Source organism: Myxocyprinus asiaticus, chromosome 1 (genome assembly GCF_019703515.2).
Source record: "Myxocyprinus asiaticus isolate MX2 ecotype Aquarium Trade chromosome 1, UBuf_Myxa_2, whole genome shotgun sequence".
Classification (NCBI taxonomy): Eukaryota; Metazoa; Chordata; class Actinopteri; order Cypriniformes; family Catostomidae; genus Myxocyprinus; species Myxocyprinus asiaticus.
This window is the reverse complement of record NC_059344.1, coordinates 59,325,573-59,345,311: the sequence shown is the minus strand read 5'-3', so window position 1 is coordinate 59,345,311 and position 19,739 is coordinate 59,325,573. Positions and strand designations below refer to the sequence as shown.

At 37.5% G+C, this 19,739-nt stretch overlaps 1 protein-coding gene across 4 annotated transcripts in view; it reads left to right on the top strand.

Moving 5' to 3' along the window:
• Window positions 1–19,739, top strand: part of LOC127443396 (myotubularin-related protein 13-like) — a 158,811-nt gene that overhangs the window by 57,945 nt on the left and 81,127 nt on the right. For 3 of the 4 annotated variants that reach the window (XM_051721598.1, XM_051705860.1, XM_051713684.1), the window contains 6 exons: window positions 2,740–2,845; window positions 15,322–15,454; window positions 15,807–15,915; window positions 16,038–16,151; window positions 16,437–16,514; window positions 16,832–16,945. In XM_051721598.1, the coding sequence (XP_051577558.1) occupies window positions 2,740–2,845; window positions 15,322–15,454; window positions 15,807–15,915; window positions 16,038–16,151; window positions 16,437–16,514; window positions 16,832–16,945 (654 nt within the window). Of the gene's footprint in view, window positions 1–251; window positions 288–2,739; window positions 2,846–15,321; window positions 15,455–15,806; window positions 15,916–16,037; window positions 16,152–16,436; window positions 16,515–16,831; window positions 16,946–19,739 lie in introns of all 4 variants that reach the window. The other variant, XM_051647933.1, reaches the window with a different exon arrangement.

Genomic DNA, 19,739 nt, shown 5'->3' with positions numbered 1-19,739 from the left:
AAATGTTGCTCTCGTGTCGTGGTGTAATTTCTTCTCATTTCTGTCCTCTCTGATACTCCTTATAATTCTGTCATCATTTACTACCCCTCATGTTGTTCTAAACCAGTATGACTTTCACAGAATTGAACAAAAGAAGATGTTAGGCAGAGCCTTAATTAACATTAACTTTCAAGATATGGAAAAAAATGCAAAGAAATTCAGTGATGACTGAGGTTAACATTCTACCTAACATTTCCTTTTGTGTTCCACAGAAGGAAGTCACAGGTTTGGAACGTGAGTAAATGAGGGTGAGTAAATGATTACAGAATTATCAATTTGAGGTGAACTATCCCTTTAATGTCACAGCTTTAAACGAAAAGTAAAATGTTTTCTCTTCAAACAGTTTCTAAATCATCAGTTCTTTATTGTACACTGTACTCACATAAATCAAACAGAATGAGTAAATCACAATAAAAGATATCGTTAAACAATTTAAATAGTCCTTTCAGGGGAAATAGATATATTCAGATGGGGTTTAACAGGATCCCATGTTAAATTCCCTAGCATCATATTTATTTTTGATGTCATTCACCAGTGCATTTTAAAAATCCTCCAGAAACCATTATTCTTCCCAGCTGCATTTTGGGATCATGATGGTCAAATGGAATATGAGTTTTAAACCTCAGGAGATTAACATATTCATCTTTCAGTGTGACTTTAACTCCATCCTCTTGAAATGTGCCATGGGACTTAAGGGCCACTTTGGGTAGGCCTCAACTCCAGTGTGCATCTGTCCACTAAACAGCCTTCTGCACCTTATTGGGTCTATTAATGTATGTCTGATGTGTCTTACAAGCAATACATGGCAGAGAGCCAAGATCTGAGACTCCGTTCCAAAAGCTAGTGAGCTACTTTGCTGTCAGCTGTGTCCATAGGCAGATTCCTTAAAGGGAAAGTTCACTCAAAAATAAAAATTCTTATCAGTACTTACCCTAATGCCATCACAGATATGTATGACTTTCTTTCTTCTTCTGGACACAAATGAAGATTTTTACAAGAATATCTCAGCTCTTTTGGTCCATTCAATGCAAATGATTGGTGGCCAGAAATTTAAAGCTCCAAAAAGGATGTAAAGGCAGCATCAAATTAATCCATACGACTCCAGTGGTTAAATCAATGTCTTCAGAAGCGATATGATTGGTGTGGGTGAGAAACCGATCAATATTTAAGTACTTTTTACTTTAAATTCTCCTCCCTGCCCAGTGAGTGGCGATATGCGTGAAGAATGTGAATCGCCAAAAACAAAAGAAGAATGTGAATGTGAAAGTGGAGATTTATAGTAATAAAGGACATAAACATTGAAATGTTTCTCACCCTCACCTATCTTATCACTTCTGATGACATGGATTTAACCACTGGAGTCCTTTGGATTAATTTTATGCTGCCTATACATGCTTTTTTCGCCTTCAAAGTTCTGGCCACCATTCACTTATGAGGAACTACAGAACTGAGATATTCTACTAAAAACCTTTGTGTTTTGCGGAAGGAAGAAAGTCATACACATCTGGGATGGCATGAGGGTGAGTAAATGATGAGAGAATTTTAATTTTTGGGTGAACTATCCCTTTAAGGCAGCATCTTAGCTCAAATGAAATATCTTAAGTAACGGATTTAAAAATGCTCTTCAGGGGCAGCCACTGTTTAAAATCTTGTGATGTGACCTTAGAATTTGTCCTGATCTTATGTTAGCATCACTTGGATTCAGCATAGTTTTGCCGCCTACTGTTTGGAACAGCCCTTGCTTCGGTGAGCACCCTGTTATGCCTAAAAATGTTGCCTATAGGGTGGCAGCCAACTAGGATTTGATAAAGTGCTTCTAAATAAGTGAAGGATAAACACATTTTAAAATAAAAACAATCTTTCTGTGGCTTTGCCTCAATGGTTGATGTATGATTTGGGTTTTCCTAAACATCAGTTTGAAGTGACTTTGGTTATGCAGCTGCAGCTTTGGAGTTTTCTGACCACAGGTTTGTTGATACTGGTGCATGGAATTAGATTTATGAAATTAAACTTGACACATTCTCTGACTTCCCAGGCTACCTAGATGATTTATGGAAACGAAGAACGCTTTTCCACCATCGGGCCGAGTGGTTCTCATTCTGTACAGATCCGAGTTCATTGACACTGTTACGGTTTCTTTTTGCACTGTGGAGCTGCGAAATCTGGATTAGAATGGAATTAGCGAACGATGCTGAGAATTCCGGGACAGGAATGGTTTGAGATCGAACCATACTGAAATGTGCTTAAGTGGAAATGCTACTGTAACCATTCCTCATCGTGCTCAGAACCATTCGGCCCGATGGTGGAAAAGCACTTTAAACTGCAAAAATGGGTCATTTAGAATGCATCATGAATATCAGCACACTATCGTATGACTGCCCATGTTCACATATCTAAACCTGTTCCATATTGAACATCTTGGGAGGGGCATTGTTACTCATTTCACAAACTGAGGTCATTCACTGTACATATGGAAGTATAAAGAGAGTGTAAGAATTTCAATCTAAATTAAGATTTTTCGGTGCAAGAAAACAATGTTACAAAAGTATAGAACATGGCTGTTTTAAGTTCCACCATTTATTCTACATAGTTATTTGTATAGTGATTAGCATTGGAATATTATTTGGTATTTGTTGATGTTATTTGCATCATGCATTTTTCCATTGTAAATGATCAGGAAGTTTGTATTCATGTTTTCAGAAGCTTTTTTCACTTGGAGCGGGGGACCGGCAGCTCATACAAACCCCTCTGAATGACAACCTGCCTATCACCTGTAAGAGCGTGGCTCTCCTCTTCCAACAGTTAGGTGGGTATTTGCTTGTATTGATGTAAAGTATGTATACAGTGTAGTGTACTGTATATTGTGATGTATACTGTGCATTTATTGGACAAACTACTGGATGTTTTTGATGGCAGCTCTAACTAGCTTCTGACACCTTTTTAATCTTTCCAATATTTATGCCGGAAGGTATTTATGCAGTATTATAGAGACCACTTAAAGTCTCTTCCTGTAAACTTGTTTTTATAGATATCTGGGGTGCGTTTCCCTAACAACGATGCAGTTCACTGCTTAGCCTCCACAGTATGATGCATCATTGGAGAAATTAACTAGCTAGTCACGACTGTTTCCTGAAACCATAGTAACTATTTTGCACATCCATCTTTCGAACCACGTTGGTTCAACAACATAGAGCTGTCATTAATGACATTATGCAGGGGGTGGAGTAATAACTTCAGGGAAAATTAAATTATAATAGCTCATTTGCATGCACACCAGAAAGACGTTTAATGTGAGAAAGCTGCTGAAGACACTAAATCAGACTATTTAATGCGACAGATGCATTGCGCTGCAATAGTTGTGTTTCCCTCTACATTAGACTTTGGGGTTCCCCCGACGCACTTGAGCACATACGCACATGTGCACTCTTCAGATGTGCACGTTCTATTCAGAAGAGGTCATCTCTATGCACTATTACCTTCAAAGTCCATCCACTGTGAGAGCAGTCATTTGGAATTCACTTTTTAAGCCATTTTTATTGAAAATTCAGTTTAATCTATTATGATTGTCTATTATGATTCCTTTGAGGTGCCTTCGGAGGCTGATTTATCCCATTTGGAATGCAACCAATAACGCCACTTGTGCGTTAACATGGACACAGAAGCTGTGTTCTCCAACAGAAACCGCTTGTGTTAAAGCGATTTCTCTTCTCAGCTTTTAAGCACTTAAACGACTGCATTCGCATTTGCATGACATTTCAGAAATGTTTTCTGCAAAACTCAGAATGTCTTTTTTTTAAATGCATGTAAACATGATCAGATTCTTTACAAAATGAAAGATATATATATAGAATAAAAGATATAGAAGCCTCAGTGAAGTGAAATGATGTCCACACAGCAAACCAACAAGGAACTATGCTTCTAACCACACAACTTTGCGATACTGTTTGTGAATGTTCATTGGAACTACGGTTTCGGGAAACGGCAAATCGTTGAACTATGTTGGTAACGATGGTACTTGCGACCATATCTGGCTTATGATGCTTTCGGGAATGCACCCCTGAAAATCAGTTTAATTATGAATATATTAGGGGAGACCTAGGGATATTGACATTTTTTTTTTTTTGCTCACAACTCAAAAACGACAACGATCTTTCTCCCATCTTTTAGTATAAGAAATATGTACTGTATATAGAGTACTATGCAAAAGTTTTAGGCACTTGTGAAAAATGTTGCATAGTGAGGATGTCTTCAAAAATAATGACATAAATAGTTTTCATTTATCAATTAATGTCATACAAAGTCCAGTAAACATAAAAAAGCTAAATCAGTATTCGGTGTGACCACCTTTGCCTTTAAAACAGCACCAATTCTCCTAGGTACACCTGGACACAGTTTTTCTTGGTTGTTGGCAGGTAGGATGTTCCAAGCTACTTGGAGAATTCACCACAGTTCTTCTATCTATTTAGGCTGTCTCAATTGCTTCTGTCTCTTTATGTAATCTCAGACTGACTCGATGTTCAGTGGGGGGCTTTGTGTTCTAATGTGTTCTGTTCTTCTGTTCTAATCTTTTCTGTTTGCAAAAATAATGTTTGGGAGTCTAACATTTATATTACCTATTGACGCACTAAAGTTGAAGACACAAATAACCATTTTAAGACAAATGCTTTTGTGAAACATCTTATGTGCCTTTTGCACAGTACTGTATGTGCCGGAAGTAGCATCATAAATATATTTACATTCAGGAAGACTAGATCATAGTTATGAATTTAAAAAGTCAGAGGGTGCATCCACTAAAACGTTGTGTTGAGTTGAGTTGTCACTTTTGTCTGTGTTATTTCAGCGCAAAAACCTGTGCTTTTTTTCTTCAACCACATGCAATTTAAATTAACCTGGCTCTAATTGCCATGAAAGTGCACTGTGCTGTGACTATTCATTGTATTTCTTAGTGATTGTCATTTTCTCAGAGCAAGCACACCTCCTTTCAATGTAAATTACAATAGATTGTGCCTTATTCACAAAAGTCAGTGCTATTTACCTGGCACAATTTGCATCACACTATTACCTCCCAGAGTTTTATTAAAAAGAGTTTTATTTATCATGGCAGCAGTAATTCATAAATTTTTTATCAAATGATGAAGACAATGGCTATAACCGGGCATATATCTATATGCATGGTGTAGTCCAGTGTACTTTCAGCATTTTAAAGATCCGATTTAGAGCATGGATCACAATGGTGGATTGATACTGTACAGTTCCAGTGAATATTTAAAAATCAGTTTAAAAACAGTTTAAGAACATTTTCAGTTTTCCTCTGTGCATATTACTTAATGTAAAACCGAGGTCCTGACTCTCTGTGGTCATTAAATATGCACTTCTTGAGTAGGGGTGGAACCCCGGTGTCCTGTCCAAATTTCCCACATTGGCCCTCATCAATCATGGCCTCCTAATAATCCTTGAATCCATCCATGAATTGGCTCTATCACTCTCCTATCTCCTCTCCACCAATAGCTGGTGTGTGGTGAGTGTACTGGCGCACTATGGCTGCCGTCACATCATCCAGGTGGATGCTGCACACTGGTGGTGGCTGAGGAGAACCCCTTGTTCATTAGGTAAAGCAGTTTGAGTGTAGTGTCAGAAAAGTGCTATATAAGTGTTATGTTTATTTACTTCACATTGGCTGCTTGTGTTTTGTATGCATAAGTACACAAAAACAACCCTTTCCACTTAAGGTTCTTTCACAACTCGTGAATGCTCACATGGTTTTGACAGCTGTTCAATCAAAAATAGTTTCAAGCAAAGCACATTTTTCATTCATCAAGATTAAAATAATTCGTTTATTTTGAAGAATGGTATTGCATGGCAGCCTCATTTAGTGTACAGAAGAATGTTCTGATGGTGTGAGTGCTGTCCTTGCGTTCAACTGGAGCAAAATGTGCAGCGTTTGGACATAAACGTGCAGTCGTACACATAGTTTTATGGCTTATACGTGTAATGTATTTCATGCATCCAGCTGCAAGTCAGTCATGGACAAATGACCACCACCTTGACATTATCCCAAGGCTTTTTTTCAGCCCATATGTCTAGATTTGTCAAACTGAACAAACAGAGCACATGTTGCACAGTCTGCAAGCAGGAGGCCTTTATAAAGGTCAGCCTTATAAATCTGAATCTTTAAAATGAAATTAAAGTTTTTTATGTGTTCTTCACTTTCAGTTGCAAAACTCGGAAATGTGTTTTAGTAATCTGTTTGTTTAGTTGCACATAATGCCATTTGTGATTATACTGTGCACTATTTTTAGGCTTGCAATTTTTTTTCAATTTGGCCAGAATTTGACTTGAACTATTCAACTTAGAAGTGGGCTAATTAATGTACCATTTTTCATTTCAGTACACTGAGTTTTTCATCATTTATGGATTTATGTAAATCTCTGATTAATAGTATGCTTACTAAACAATCCCTTAAGAGCCTGTTTTTAAGCCTGATGAGCCTCAAAGCAGCATTGAACATGGAACTTGGTATTTCTGTGATATTTAAATTGGATCGTTTCGATGAGACTCTTGTTAACGCTGGCAAAACTAAAATCTAAAATATATATGCATTTTGGCTTTTTGCCTAAACCCGGCAGTTGGGAGTAAGACATCACTCACGCAATATTCAAATACTGCAAAACTAAGTACTGCATAACATGACAAACCTCCGTTTACCAATACACATGTCAAGATAAAGCCTGCGATATACGCTTCTTTTACTCTTTAACCATGGTATGAAATTAACCAAAAGATGGGTACTTTTTGGACAGTCGCAGGGAAATTAAGCTTATCTTCCAAGGGTCCTGTATGTTTGGGACACCATTCGCACTTGTATTTATCGCTGTCCACTTGTGAAGGGATCTCCTGAGGTGGATGTTAATACCAGGTCTGAACAAGGCAAGAGTCACATTAGACAAGAGATGTTGCAAACGACGCACACAAAGACGCACAGTTGAAGGAACACATTTGATTATGTTTTGAAGAACAGAGAAGAAATCTCTGTTTGATGAGATACCCAATGGTGCTCTGTCACATATGAGTGGAGAGCAAGAGCTTCTCACACAATACACATATAAAAAGTTTTCTTTCTTCTTTATGTCAGTGGCCTGCGAACAGATTCGTTCTTTATGTGAGCGCTGCAAATGATCTCAGGCCATCTCAGGAGGTGCTCTGAGTTTAAATAACTTTAAATCCAGCAGTTTGCATTTGACTGTACATAGATTGTGAATAGACTACTGTACAATGTGTGCATATATATATATATATATATATATATATATATATATACACACACACACACACACACACACACACACAGTACTGTGCAAAAGTCTTAGGCACATAAGATGTTTCACAAAAGCATTTGTCTTGAGATGGTTATTTATATCTTCAGCTTTAGTGTGTCAATAGGTAATATAAATGTTAGACTCCCAAACATTACTTTTGCAAATAGAAAAGATTAGAATAGAAGAACAGGGAGCCCTGCAACAGATGCCATGGCCCACACAAAGCCCCCCACTGAACATCGTGTCAGTCTGAGGTTACATAAAGAGACAGAAGCAATTGAGACAGCCTAAATAGATAGAAGAACTGTGGTGAATTCTCCAAGAATCTTGGAACATCCTATCTGCCAACAACCAAGAAAAACTGTGTCCAGGTGTACCTAGGAGAATTGGTGCTGTTTTAAAGGCAAAGGTGGTCATATTGATTTAGCTTTTTTATGTTTACTAGACTTTGTATGACATTAAGTGATAAATGAAAACTATTTATGTCATTATTTTTGAAGACATCCTCACTATACAACATTTTTCACAAGTGCCTAAAACTTTTGCACAGTACTGTATTTATATTTATATATACGTATATACAGTATATACACAGTTGAAGTCAGAAGTTTACATACACTAAGGTTGAAGTCATTAAAATAATTTTTTTAACCACTCCACAAATTTAGTATTAGCAAACTGTCGTCGTTTAGAACATCTACTTTGTGCATGACACAAGTAATTTTTCCAACAACTGTTTACAGACAGGTTGTTTCACTTTTAATTGACTATTTCACAATTCCAGTGGGTCAGAAGTTTACATACACTAAGTTAACTGTGCCTTTAAGCAACTTGGAAAATTCCAGAAAATTATGTTAAGCCTTTAGACAATTAGCCAATTAGCTTCTGATAGGAGGTGTACTGAATTGGAGGTGTACCTGTGGATGTATTTTAAGGCCTACCTTCAAACTCAGTGCCTCTTTGCTTGACATCATGGGAAAATCTAAATAAATCAGCCAAGACCTCAGAAAAAAAACTGTGGACCTCCACATGTCTGGTTCCTTCTTTGGGAGCAATTTCCAAATGCCTGAAGGTACCACTTTCATCTGTACAAACAATAGTACACAAGTATAAACACTATTGGACCATGCATCCATCATACAGCTCAGGAAAGAGATGCATTCTGTATCCTAGAAATGAACATAGTTTGGTGCAAAAAGTGCAAATCAATTCTAGAACAACAGCAAAGGATCTTGTGAAGATGCTGGAGGAAACAGGTAGACAAGTATCTATATCCACAGTAAAATGAGTCCTATATCAACATAACCTGAAAGGCTGCTCAGCAAGGAAGAAGCGACTGCTCCAAAACCACCATAAAAAAGCCAGACTACAGTTTGCAAATGCACATGGGGACAAAGATCTTACTTTTTGGAGAAATTTCCTCTGGTCTGATGAAACAAAAATGGAACTTTTTGGCCATAATGACCATCGTTATGTTAGGAGGAAAAAGGGTGAGGCTTGCACGCTGAAGAACACCATTCCAACCGTGAAGTATGGGGGTGGCAGCATCATGTTGTGGGGGTGCTTTGCTGCAGGAGGGGCTGGTGCACTTTACAAAATTGATGGCATCATGAGGAAGGAAAATTATGTGGATATATTAAAGCAACATCTCAAGACTTCAGCCATGAAGTTAATGCCCGGTCGCAAATGGGTCTTCCAAATGGACAATGACCCCAAGCATTCCCCCAAAGTCAAAGGCAAAATGGCTTAAGGACAACAAAGTCAAGGTGTTGGAGTGGCCACAAAGCCCTGACCTCAATCTGATAGAACATTTGTGGGCAGAACTGAAAAAGAGTGTGCGAGCAAGGAGGCCTACAAACCTGTCTCAGTTACACCAGTTCTGTCAGGAGGAATGGGCCAAAATTCCAGAAACTTATTGTGAGAAGCTTGTGGAAGGCTACCCAAAACGTTTGACCCAAGTTAAACAATTTAAAGGCAATGCCACTAAATACTAACAAATTGTATGTAAACTTCTGACCCACTGGAAATGTGATGAAAGAAAACATTCTCTCTACTGTTATTCTGACATTTCACATTCTTAAAATAAAGTAGTGATCCTAATTGACCTAAGACAGGGAATGATTTTTACAATTAAATGTCAGAAATTATATATATATATATATATATATATATATATATATATATATATATATATATATATATATATATATATATATATAGATAAAGGTGGCAAATAAGATAGATAATTGGGTCATATAAGATTAACCGAGAAGATCTGCAGTGAAGGCATCATGTAAATCACATGTGAGGTTGAGTTAGCCTAACTATATTAAGAAATGCTATTCCAGGCTAAAATGTCTTTTCACTTGATTTTAGCACCGCAAATTTTGCACTGCCTATAATCTGTGACACTTTCTGTGAATTTATACATGTGGTGTAAAATATAGGCTGTATGAGATATTAAATTGACTAATTACAGTTTCATGTTATGATTATCATACAACTCTTCATTTGAGTTTGTGTTTAACTTGTGTTAAGAGGCTAGAGGCTTTGCCTTACCGGTTGCACACAATCAAACAATATTCAAAAGATATTTTAAACTACAGTACGGGTAGCAAAAAACACATTAAAATAACAAAGGGTCAATAAAAGTAATTTTCTTTTTTTTAACAGAATTATTTATTTTGCTTTTTTATCTTTATTAGCCTTGATTGTAATGCAGTTTACTACTGTACTGCACTGTAATACTAAATTATGCTCAAGAGATATTAGTTTCAAAATGAACATGTATTGCAATAGGTACCGTATCATGGTCTCGGTATCGTGATGCGTATCATATTGCGAAGTTGATGGTGAAACCAGCCCTAAATTTCATGAAGCCTTTCAAGAACATGTCCGGAACATATTTCATCCCAAAATCTAAATAAAGTAATGAGAAAGAATATTTTGCAAAAAAGAAAATGGAGTGTCTTTTTTTAGCACCATTACAGTTTTTTTCAATTCCAATTCTTAGTACTGTAAAGTGAAAAATGTTGATATGTCATTTAGATTGTAAAATATCTACCTGTATACATATTGGTAGTATTTTTTGTATTGCCTTTATATAATGAAGTTTTGCTTAGAGACCCCATGAAATGGCTTGACAAGGACAGTTATCTTTCCAGTAGTGATGCATTTTCTATTAACCCAAGTACGCATATGTGGGTCAAAAATGACCTCACTTCTAGTTTTTAGGAGATAATTTTTATCTGTCTCAATAGGCATTCCATAATTAAGGCATGTGAAGTTACTTTTTTAACATTTAGTTGAATATTTTTTATATTATAAGAGAATTTGCATCTCTACTCCTAGAATGCATATGTGGGTCCTATTTAACCATAAATGTTTCCTATGGTATTCAGTGCATTTAACACTGGTATTGTTTTTGTAAAACATTGATTGTTTTCGGTTTCCATTTGTTATGTAAATAAAAATATGTTAAATACCATGTTCGTGGTTATATTTATGTGTAGTATGGAAGTACAGAAAGTTGTCATTCAGCCGATGCTTATATCCAAAGTGCTTGACATTATACCTATTACAGGGACAGTCCTCATGGAGCAAGCAAGGACACAATGGTCATAGGTCCTGGACCATTTCTTAGTGTATATGAACTTACAACTTTTCCTTTTTCAGTACACCTCACCACTCCAAACAACAAATATAGCTTCATAGGGTAATATAGTGTAATTTGGCAATATAGAGTATAGAAGGAGGGATGTGCCCAAAGCCGAATACCTTATTTGGAAAGGCATGAATAATGACTTCAGAACAAATAACGATTTTATCAGAATAATAGAAAAAATATTCTGAAGGCTGCTCATCCAACGAGCGCAGGTATAAAGCGATATTTTAAGTAAACACATCCAAAATTACAAAGCAATGATGAGTCTGCGAAGCCAGTATTAGGCTGCTAGAGTGTAAACCTTATGAATGAACAGGCGCACTGTGATTTCAAGTTCAAATCGGATGGCCGCGGTCTCGACTCCTTTTGCAATCTCTGTTTATTATGCACGTCTCAGAAATCGAAGCTTGTCAAGAGTAACACTAAGATACTGTGTCATACACATTTTCCTCTTCTTGAAATGTCTGTTAACACATTAAAACCAAATGTTTCACATAAGGATACATAAACCTTTGAATGAACCTAAATTCTGACTTTAATCATTCAGAGGAGAGAGAAATAAAAAAACACCACTCTTTGGTTTATGTCCTTCTCAGGATGTCTCATAATGTTCTGGGAATGAGAGAAACAAGCCACCATTCCTGGATGCCTGTCAAGATCATTAGTACCTGCTCGTCCAACAGAAAGTTCACAAGTTGGGTTGAAAAAGGGCCGTAGTCTTTGACCTAACAGAGAAAAAGAAAACATCATCCCAGATCCCTTACTTTGAGCATGCTTGTGTCTCTGATAAGAGCATTGTAATTTCTTCCTCCTCCCTGCTGCGTGGTTCTTCTGGGAATGATCTTAAGATTACTTAAGCCTGTAATACCCCAGCAACATGACAACCTACATGAGCTAATAAAAATGTAATCTTGAACGCTTTTGTATAATTCATGCTCTACCTTATCTCCATTGTTTTCCACTGTGAATTTTATTTCAATAGGCTGTGTCCTCAAATGTTAATCATCTGTTATTCTTATAGAGCCATTGCCTTTGTCTGCTGCTGAATGTGCATTTACACTTGACCCTAGATTCTTGCACTTGTTTTATCGATATTGTAGGGTGAAAAAGTCTTGAACATTATGCTCTGCTCCACTATCAACAGCTTGATCAACATTGAGGTGTTCTAAAAATGTGTTCCTCACATAAAGGAGGCAGGCATCTCTTAATCAAAATAGAGTTTCCCTTCGCAGCCTGTAACAGGACTTCATTACAGATGACTTTATCCAGCGTTTCCTTTATCACAGAGAGGTGATATCAGAGTGAGGCCTGAAGAATGGCCCCTTGCCCTGTCTCTCTCCACAAGAAGTAAGGGAAAAGGAACATGTTTACCATCATAAGGCCCTTCTGTTTATTGTTTGCAGCTTTTTCTGTCCCTGTCAGAGCATGGGTCAGAAATGTGTAGATAAGTAAATACCACAAGGTCAGAAAGAGCATTAATGGATGCATCGCAAACAAGATTATGAAACGTGTTGTTGTATTTTTGGGGCAAGAGACACTGAGGAAACACAGAGATTCCAAAGCATAACCCGACCACGATTGGTCATTCATGCAGACCCCCACGTTGCACAGGAAAAAGTAGTACTTTTCTAGGCATCTACAGACCAGAATATCATTGAGACATGGGGGTGGGATCTTTTGATTTGGGCCAGAAAGCAACCACCCTGAACACCTTAGCAACCACCCAGAACACCTTAGCAACTGCTTGACAAAGCCCTGGCAACATCCTAGTATCATGTTGGTCGGCAAACACAACTCACAATTTCTTTTAATTGATGCATTCTTCTGTTAGTGTTTTCTTTGAAAATCAAGCATTGCGTCAGTTCAGGCAGGTCACGTGAGTCAAGCTCTCAATCAGCTGACGCTCAGCTGCTCATGACAATTCAGATGCTTATCAAAGCAGTCCTATTTAAGTTCTCCATTTATTCATTACCTTAGCTGCCTTTCAGTTGCATGGATGCAAGCTGCTCTTAACACCCTCCGCCATCCACAGCTCCGCATCTTGTTTGGCAGCTTTGCTGTTTAGTTTTTTCTACGTCTATCTTGCGTTCTGTGCTGTAAGGCTCAGTTTTTTTGCCAGTTGTCGAATTTCTATCCTCAATGTGTTATTGCGCCTTGTTCTTGATTTATCAACTTGATATACAGTAGTTGAAGTTCTTTTAAGTGTCCATTTAATCTATTATGCAATGAAGGATTACAACACTGTTATAATTCTGCTGGATCTGTTCTGTTACTCTTGGGGGGTTTTATTCGCTTTACTCCTGCTCTGTCCATGCATGTCTGCATGGATGGGTGGAAATTGTACCAAGAACAGAACCATACCGCCAACATCAACAGATTGCTTTAATTGTCTATAAGTGAATAAAGTATTCATTCATTTATTCAAGTCAAGTATTCATTTGATGGACATGGACCTGACTGAATTGTTGTTATTTTAAATCAAGGCTATCCGGAGTCATCAGTCTGCAAATTTAACTGGATATCTCATTTGTATGGCGATTCAGCTAGTCACACATGACTTAAGTTTCTAACCGGGATGAATGGAATGATAAATAAGCAATCTATTTTATGTTCCCAAACATATGATCCTGTATTTGCTCATTGGTTGGATTCAGGCATTCGGTCAACAGGAAAGATAATGTGAATTTTTATATCTTGTTCCTGTTTATTGGTGAGTATCAGAGTTTGACACTGACATAATGGAAACGCTGACCTTGGCAGCACTGCGGATATGTCTGTTATTGGCTGGCTGTCGAGCGTGTGATGAATAGCCTCAGTGGTATGTTGATGACAAATAAAAACAGGAACTGTAAATGTTTATCTCGCTCTCTCTTCTGACTCCCGTTGAGGAGTTTGGTGTTTAATTTTTTCAGACAGAATTTCATATTTGCCATTTCTTGGGGGGTTTTGCATTATCACATTTGATAAAGACAGATATGCACTGAGGAATTCATTGATTCACGATTGACCTCTGTGGAGACAATTGAATTTGTCCTCCTACCCTGTATTTATTAGATGTAATTATGCCCTGTTTGTGGTCATAGTTTAATTATTTTGAAATAGACATGGCCATTTTGTAGAAATGGTCATTAATGCATTTTTCAGATGCTTAAATGACAAAACACATCAGTACATGTGTTCCTGGGTATTGAACATGTGACTTTGGCATTGGTAGTGCGATGCTCTACCAGTTAAGCTACAGGAACACTGTAGTTTACAAATAAAATATCAGTAACCATTGTTGTTCTTAGCAAAGTGGAGTTTGCTCAATAAGAATGAATTGTGCACACATTTATTTGCACAGGTTGTCTCTGTACTTTGAGCACCAGTTCCACTAATGTAATTATGCAAATCAGGTAACGGCACAAATATGCTGAGAAAATTAGTGCTAATTGCAATTTGTATGTGGCAATTACCCAGCTGGTTCTGTGTAACTGATTTTGAGGATGCAGACTACCACAATCTGGCATACTTTCTGAGACTGTACAGCATCACTCCACCACTGTGATCCAAGCACCTGAATCTCTGTTTCAAATGCCGAACTACACTGTGTATGTCACTGGTCGTGCTGTAGATTTAAAAGAACCGGCTCATGAGAGTCATTCATTCGGGAATTGAAGTACACTGGTCTCGCTCTCTGTTGCATAGTGCAGATTCAAAAGAACCAGCTTATTTAAGTCAATCATTCGACAATTGGACGCATTGGTCACGCTAATTGTTTCGTGCTGTAGATTTAAAAGAACCTGCTCAAGAGTCATTTGTTCAGGAATCGGACTACACTGGTCATGCTGTATGTTTCATGCTGTAGATTCAAAAGAACCAGCTCATTAAAGTAAATCATTTGGGAATTGGACTTCATTGTTTACAGTGTTTCGCACTATAGATTCAAAAGAATCAGCTCAGTAGAATGTTCGGGAATTGGACTTCACTGGTTGCGCTATATTTTAGTGCCGCGTTCCGCCCACATAGTTGGAAATTCCATGTTCAAGAACCGGTAACGCAAGGCATGAAAATCATAGGGTTGCGTAATTTTATTTAAAAAGGAACCGGTTCTTAGTTCCGAACCCTGCTGTATATGTGAAAAAGATGCAGATATTTTTATGTATGAAAAAAGTGTTAGTAAGCTGTTGTTTAATTCGCCCATTAATATTAAAACGTTTTCTTCTCTCATACTTTAATAAATATGTAAAGTTACGAAAAAATATTTTTGGCAAGTATTTCATTAGTAATTGAGTTTGTTTCTGTTTCTTCTTCATGTTCTAGGAATTCAGAATGTTCTTAGTCTTTTTTGTGCGGTTCTGACGGAACACAAGCTTTTGTTCTACTCATCCAGCTATCAGAGACTTGGGGAGGCCTGTCGTGCCTTGGAGTCCCTCATGTTTCCACTTAAGTACAGGTGGGTCAGCATCAATTGTTACTGATATACCCACAATAATTTACCTTGATTACAGCATCTCATTTCATTAGCTATATAATAAGCAAATCTAGTTTACGTAAGCTCATTGTGCAATAACTTGGAAGCCAATGTAGAAATTAGGACACAACTGCTGTGTCAAATAAACGCCCAAGAACATCTGAATTAATGCATCCTCTTCGGATGTAATTCTTAAATGCTTCTATTTTTAGCATATAGTGCAACAGTATGTACTATTTTTGTGTTTTGTATGCAATGGGAACAGCATGATGTTAACATCTGCTGATTATTTGACGTGATGGTTATGGTTGCCTAACTCTGGTTTGTACCGTAGTTACCCCTACATTCCCATCCTCCCATCTCGACTGCTGGAGGTGTTGAGCTCCCCTACGCCCTTCATCATCGGTGTGCACTCTATGTTCCAGAATGAGATCCAAGAGCTGGTGAGATCACAGAAAGTCCTCACAGAAAGACATTTTTCTATCTGCCTTAAAACATCAGCTCAGATTCTGGTAACACTGCTCTGTGATTCAGTTTCTGATTGGGTTTTGGTTCCTGTTACCAGCTCGATGTGATCATTGCTGACCTTGATGGAGGAACGATAAAAATACCGGAGTGTATTCACCTCTCCCAGCTCCCTGAACCACTGTTGTACAATACTCAAAAAGCACTATCCATGGTAAATGATCCCAACCAGACATTTTTGTGTTAACATTTTAAAGTGTCATATCCTTTCTTTATTATTCTCCTTGGGTTTATTCCAACTAAAATATCCAAAGTGTCCAAATAGTTTTTGGGGCCACTGCACTCAACATATTCTGTAATACTGAAGTGTTGGTACTTTGCACAGGATTAAACAATGATTCTTACTGGAGGCATTCCATAGGCTATATTTGTACCATTTTCCACCTCCCAACAGATAGCAGGATATTTCCTCACTGTAAATACCTTCTTTGTCTTCCAGGTTTTGCACCCTGATCTGGAAGGAGCAGATAATGCCTTCCCTCCCCCTCGTTCTGCTCCATCCAACACCAAACTGCTAGTAAGACACTCAAAGAACTCTCAGACACCATTTGTGAGGTTCTACTTTTACAAACTCATCAAGTATCGTGTGAAAGTTGCAGAATGAGGGGCTGACTCTCATGTGGCAGATAATGGAGTCTCTTATTGGGTCTTCAGGGATCTGAAATATGCATTCAAGGAGTTTGAACTCCTTTTCACGTACAAAGTTTATTTTAATGCAAGCGAACTGTCAGAACGAAAATCTTTGCTCTGACTCAGTGCTTTCATCAGACATTTATCTGGCATTCCCCAAATGTCTCTCAACCCCTTTTATTTTGGCTTTCTTGTTTTTGACAGGATAAGGAGGTGAGAGCGGTCTTCCTGCGCTTGTTTGCACAACTCTTTCAGGGCTACAGGTCCTGTCTACAGCTCATTCGCATCCATTCCGAACCTGTGATTAACTTTCACAAGGTGACAAATACTGCACATCTGCAACTTTATGATGTTCACCCTCATTTGTAGAGCAAACAGGGCCATCAGCCAATGAGTGATTAGAGGCAGTTGGGTGTTTCACTGTGGAAGTAAAATATGTTTAAAAATTTTTATACATTTGTCTACTTACATTGTTCAACAGTGTATGTTAGAGGTGAGTGAAAAAATAAACAGGCATATCTAACTTGCTTTGCACACACGCCGTCATTCACAGACAAGCGTGAAGGGAGGGATTAGGGGCTGTTTACACTGATCGTATTTTTGCGTGCATCTGCTCTGTTGTTTTATTGTTTTACTTTGTAAACACATGCTGGACAAACGTCTTTGACTGTTGCACCTTGTCTCGCTGTTTCTACAACATCTTGCTCAGGACTGGCACATTTTTTAGTCACCTTTTCTAAAAATTCGCACCACAGTTTCATTTCCACTACATTTGAAATTCTGTATTGTGTTTGATTGACTTCTGTGGTGGAAATGACAGTGATGGAAATGTCTCATAATTCAGCTCAAGCATGCTCTTAAAGGGGTAGTTCACCAAAATATTATCTCATCATTTACTCACCCTCATGCCATCCCAGATGTGTATGGCTTTCTCTCTTCTGAAAAACACAAACAAAGATTTTTAGAAAAAATATCTCAGCTCTGTAGGTGAGAAACAGATCAAAATATGACAATCCATACCTTCAAAAGTGATATAATAGGTGTGGGAGAGAAACAGAACAAAATTTAGTCCTTTTTTTACTCTAAATCTCCACTTTCACTTTTACATCTGAAAGTCACATGTGGTGCCTGTTTAGTTTCATTTTCACATCTTGAAGTGAAAAATAAAGTGGTGATTTAGAGCAAAAAAGGAATACAATTTTGTTCTGTTTCTGTCCCACACCTATTATATCGCTTCTGAAGATATGGACTGTCACACTGATTTATACTGGAGTCTTATGGATTACTTTTATGTGATTTGTGGAGCTACAAAGGTCTGATCACCATTCACTTGCATTGTATGGACCTACAGAGCTGAGATATTCTTCTAAAAGTCTTTGTGTTCTGCAGAAGAAAGAAAGTCATACACATCTGGGATGGCATGAGGGTGAGTAAATGATGAGAGAATTTTTTGGTGGACTACCCCTTTAAGAGCATGCTTGAGCTGAATTATGACCATTTTTGGGTGAACTATCTCTTTAACTGACACTTGTCAACTTGGATGAAAAGTACACTAACGTTTTTTTATTTTTTTTTTCAAATATATTAGGGGCAAAATTGTTTGGTGTTGTGGAAATGATGCACAACTATGGGACAGTCTACATTTTTGAAAAATTGATAAAGTAGTTTCACAAAAGAAATAATGAAATGGTTTGTTTATTTTACTCTTTGATTAGATGATCATATTAATTAATGTAATAATTTGTATTTTTTTTTTAATGAATTTTCACAGATTAATATTAAATGTCTGGGTCGGGGACACGGCTAAAACTGTAAAATCAATACATAAATGACATTTTAAAAAGTACCAAAAATAAATGATGATGGACTGGTAAAAAGTTTCCAAGTCAGTTTTAATATGACCTTCATATAACAAAAAAATAAAAAGTTGAAATTTGTTCGTTTTAATAAAAATCTACCCCATGGGACATTAAAGTGCCAAAGTTAAAGAAACACCTAATTGCTGTTGGCTTGCCAGACTGGTCCAGCAAACCTGCAAAACACTTCTCGAGAAGAATCCTCTCTCTACACATGCACATCAGGAATATTTAGTTGTTATCATGCTACCTACAAAAAAAGTACTATGGTACAGTGATGGTATCAGATGGTAATACCATGGCACTTTTATATATTCTGTGGTATCGAATGATTACTATGTTCTTGTGCCATGGTATTAGCATGGTACTCCAAGGTACTTCAAAGAAGACCATGCAACTACATGGTACATGCCCAAAAACCATGGTATTACCAAGGTGTCATGCTTTTATTATTTTTGTTATTGCAGAATAATAAAGTTACATTGAAATTAGAAATGTATGCTCTGAGTTTATCGCCCCACTGTCCAAATTTCTTAAGTTCAGCCCTTATATATACTTCCAGACATGTTGCATTTATGATTTATTTACAGTACAAACAGCTCAGACTGGCTGGAAATAAAGCATTGTTTATCTTACCTTAGCCCAAGGCAGCTTGCACTTGTACAAACACCTGCTTTTACATAAACACGGTCGGTTTGGCCGAGAGCCAGAGAATGAATGAAAGAATAATCTCTTTGAACTTGCTAGATAAGCAACACGCTTTGCTTCTCTGGTCTACCCTTGGCTTCGAAGTGCTTTGGTTCAAACATAAGCACTCGTGTCGATTCTATCAGTGCTTGTTTGTTTAAATTCAGACTTCAGTCCGTCAGAGTGTCCTTGTAACGAGCCATGTGAAATGTATCAAACTTACATTTGCAAGTGTTATTTTACCCTCCAACGTGTTTTTGTTTGTGTCGGCCGATGTCTCCGTGGCAACATCTCAGTACATCCCTCTTAAAGCACCCCACATGGCTCAGATTATGGTGCAGGAATGCATCACTTCACTTGCATTAACTGAGCATCTTGCCCTGCCAAACAGTCTTTAATTACAAGTTTAGTCATGACTATAAAAGTAGGGAATCTGTTTAAAATAAACAGGCCCACCTAAAGTGATGGATCTGGTGATGCAAATAACAGGCATCTTATTTTGTTTTATCTGGAAGTTGTTTTGTTAAGTTACATATCTCTGCATTATTTGAATCAAATGTGGCTCATGG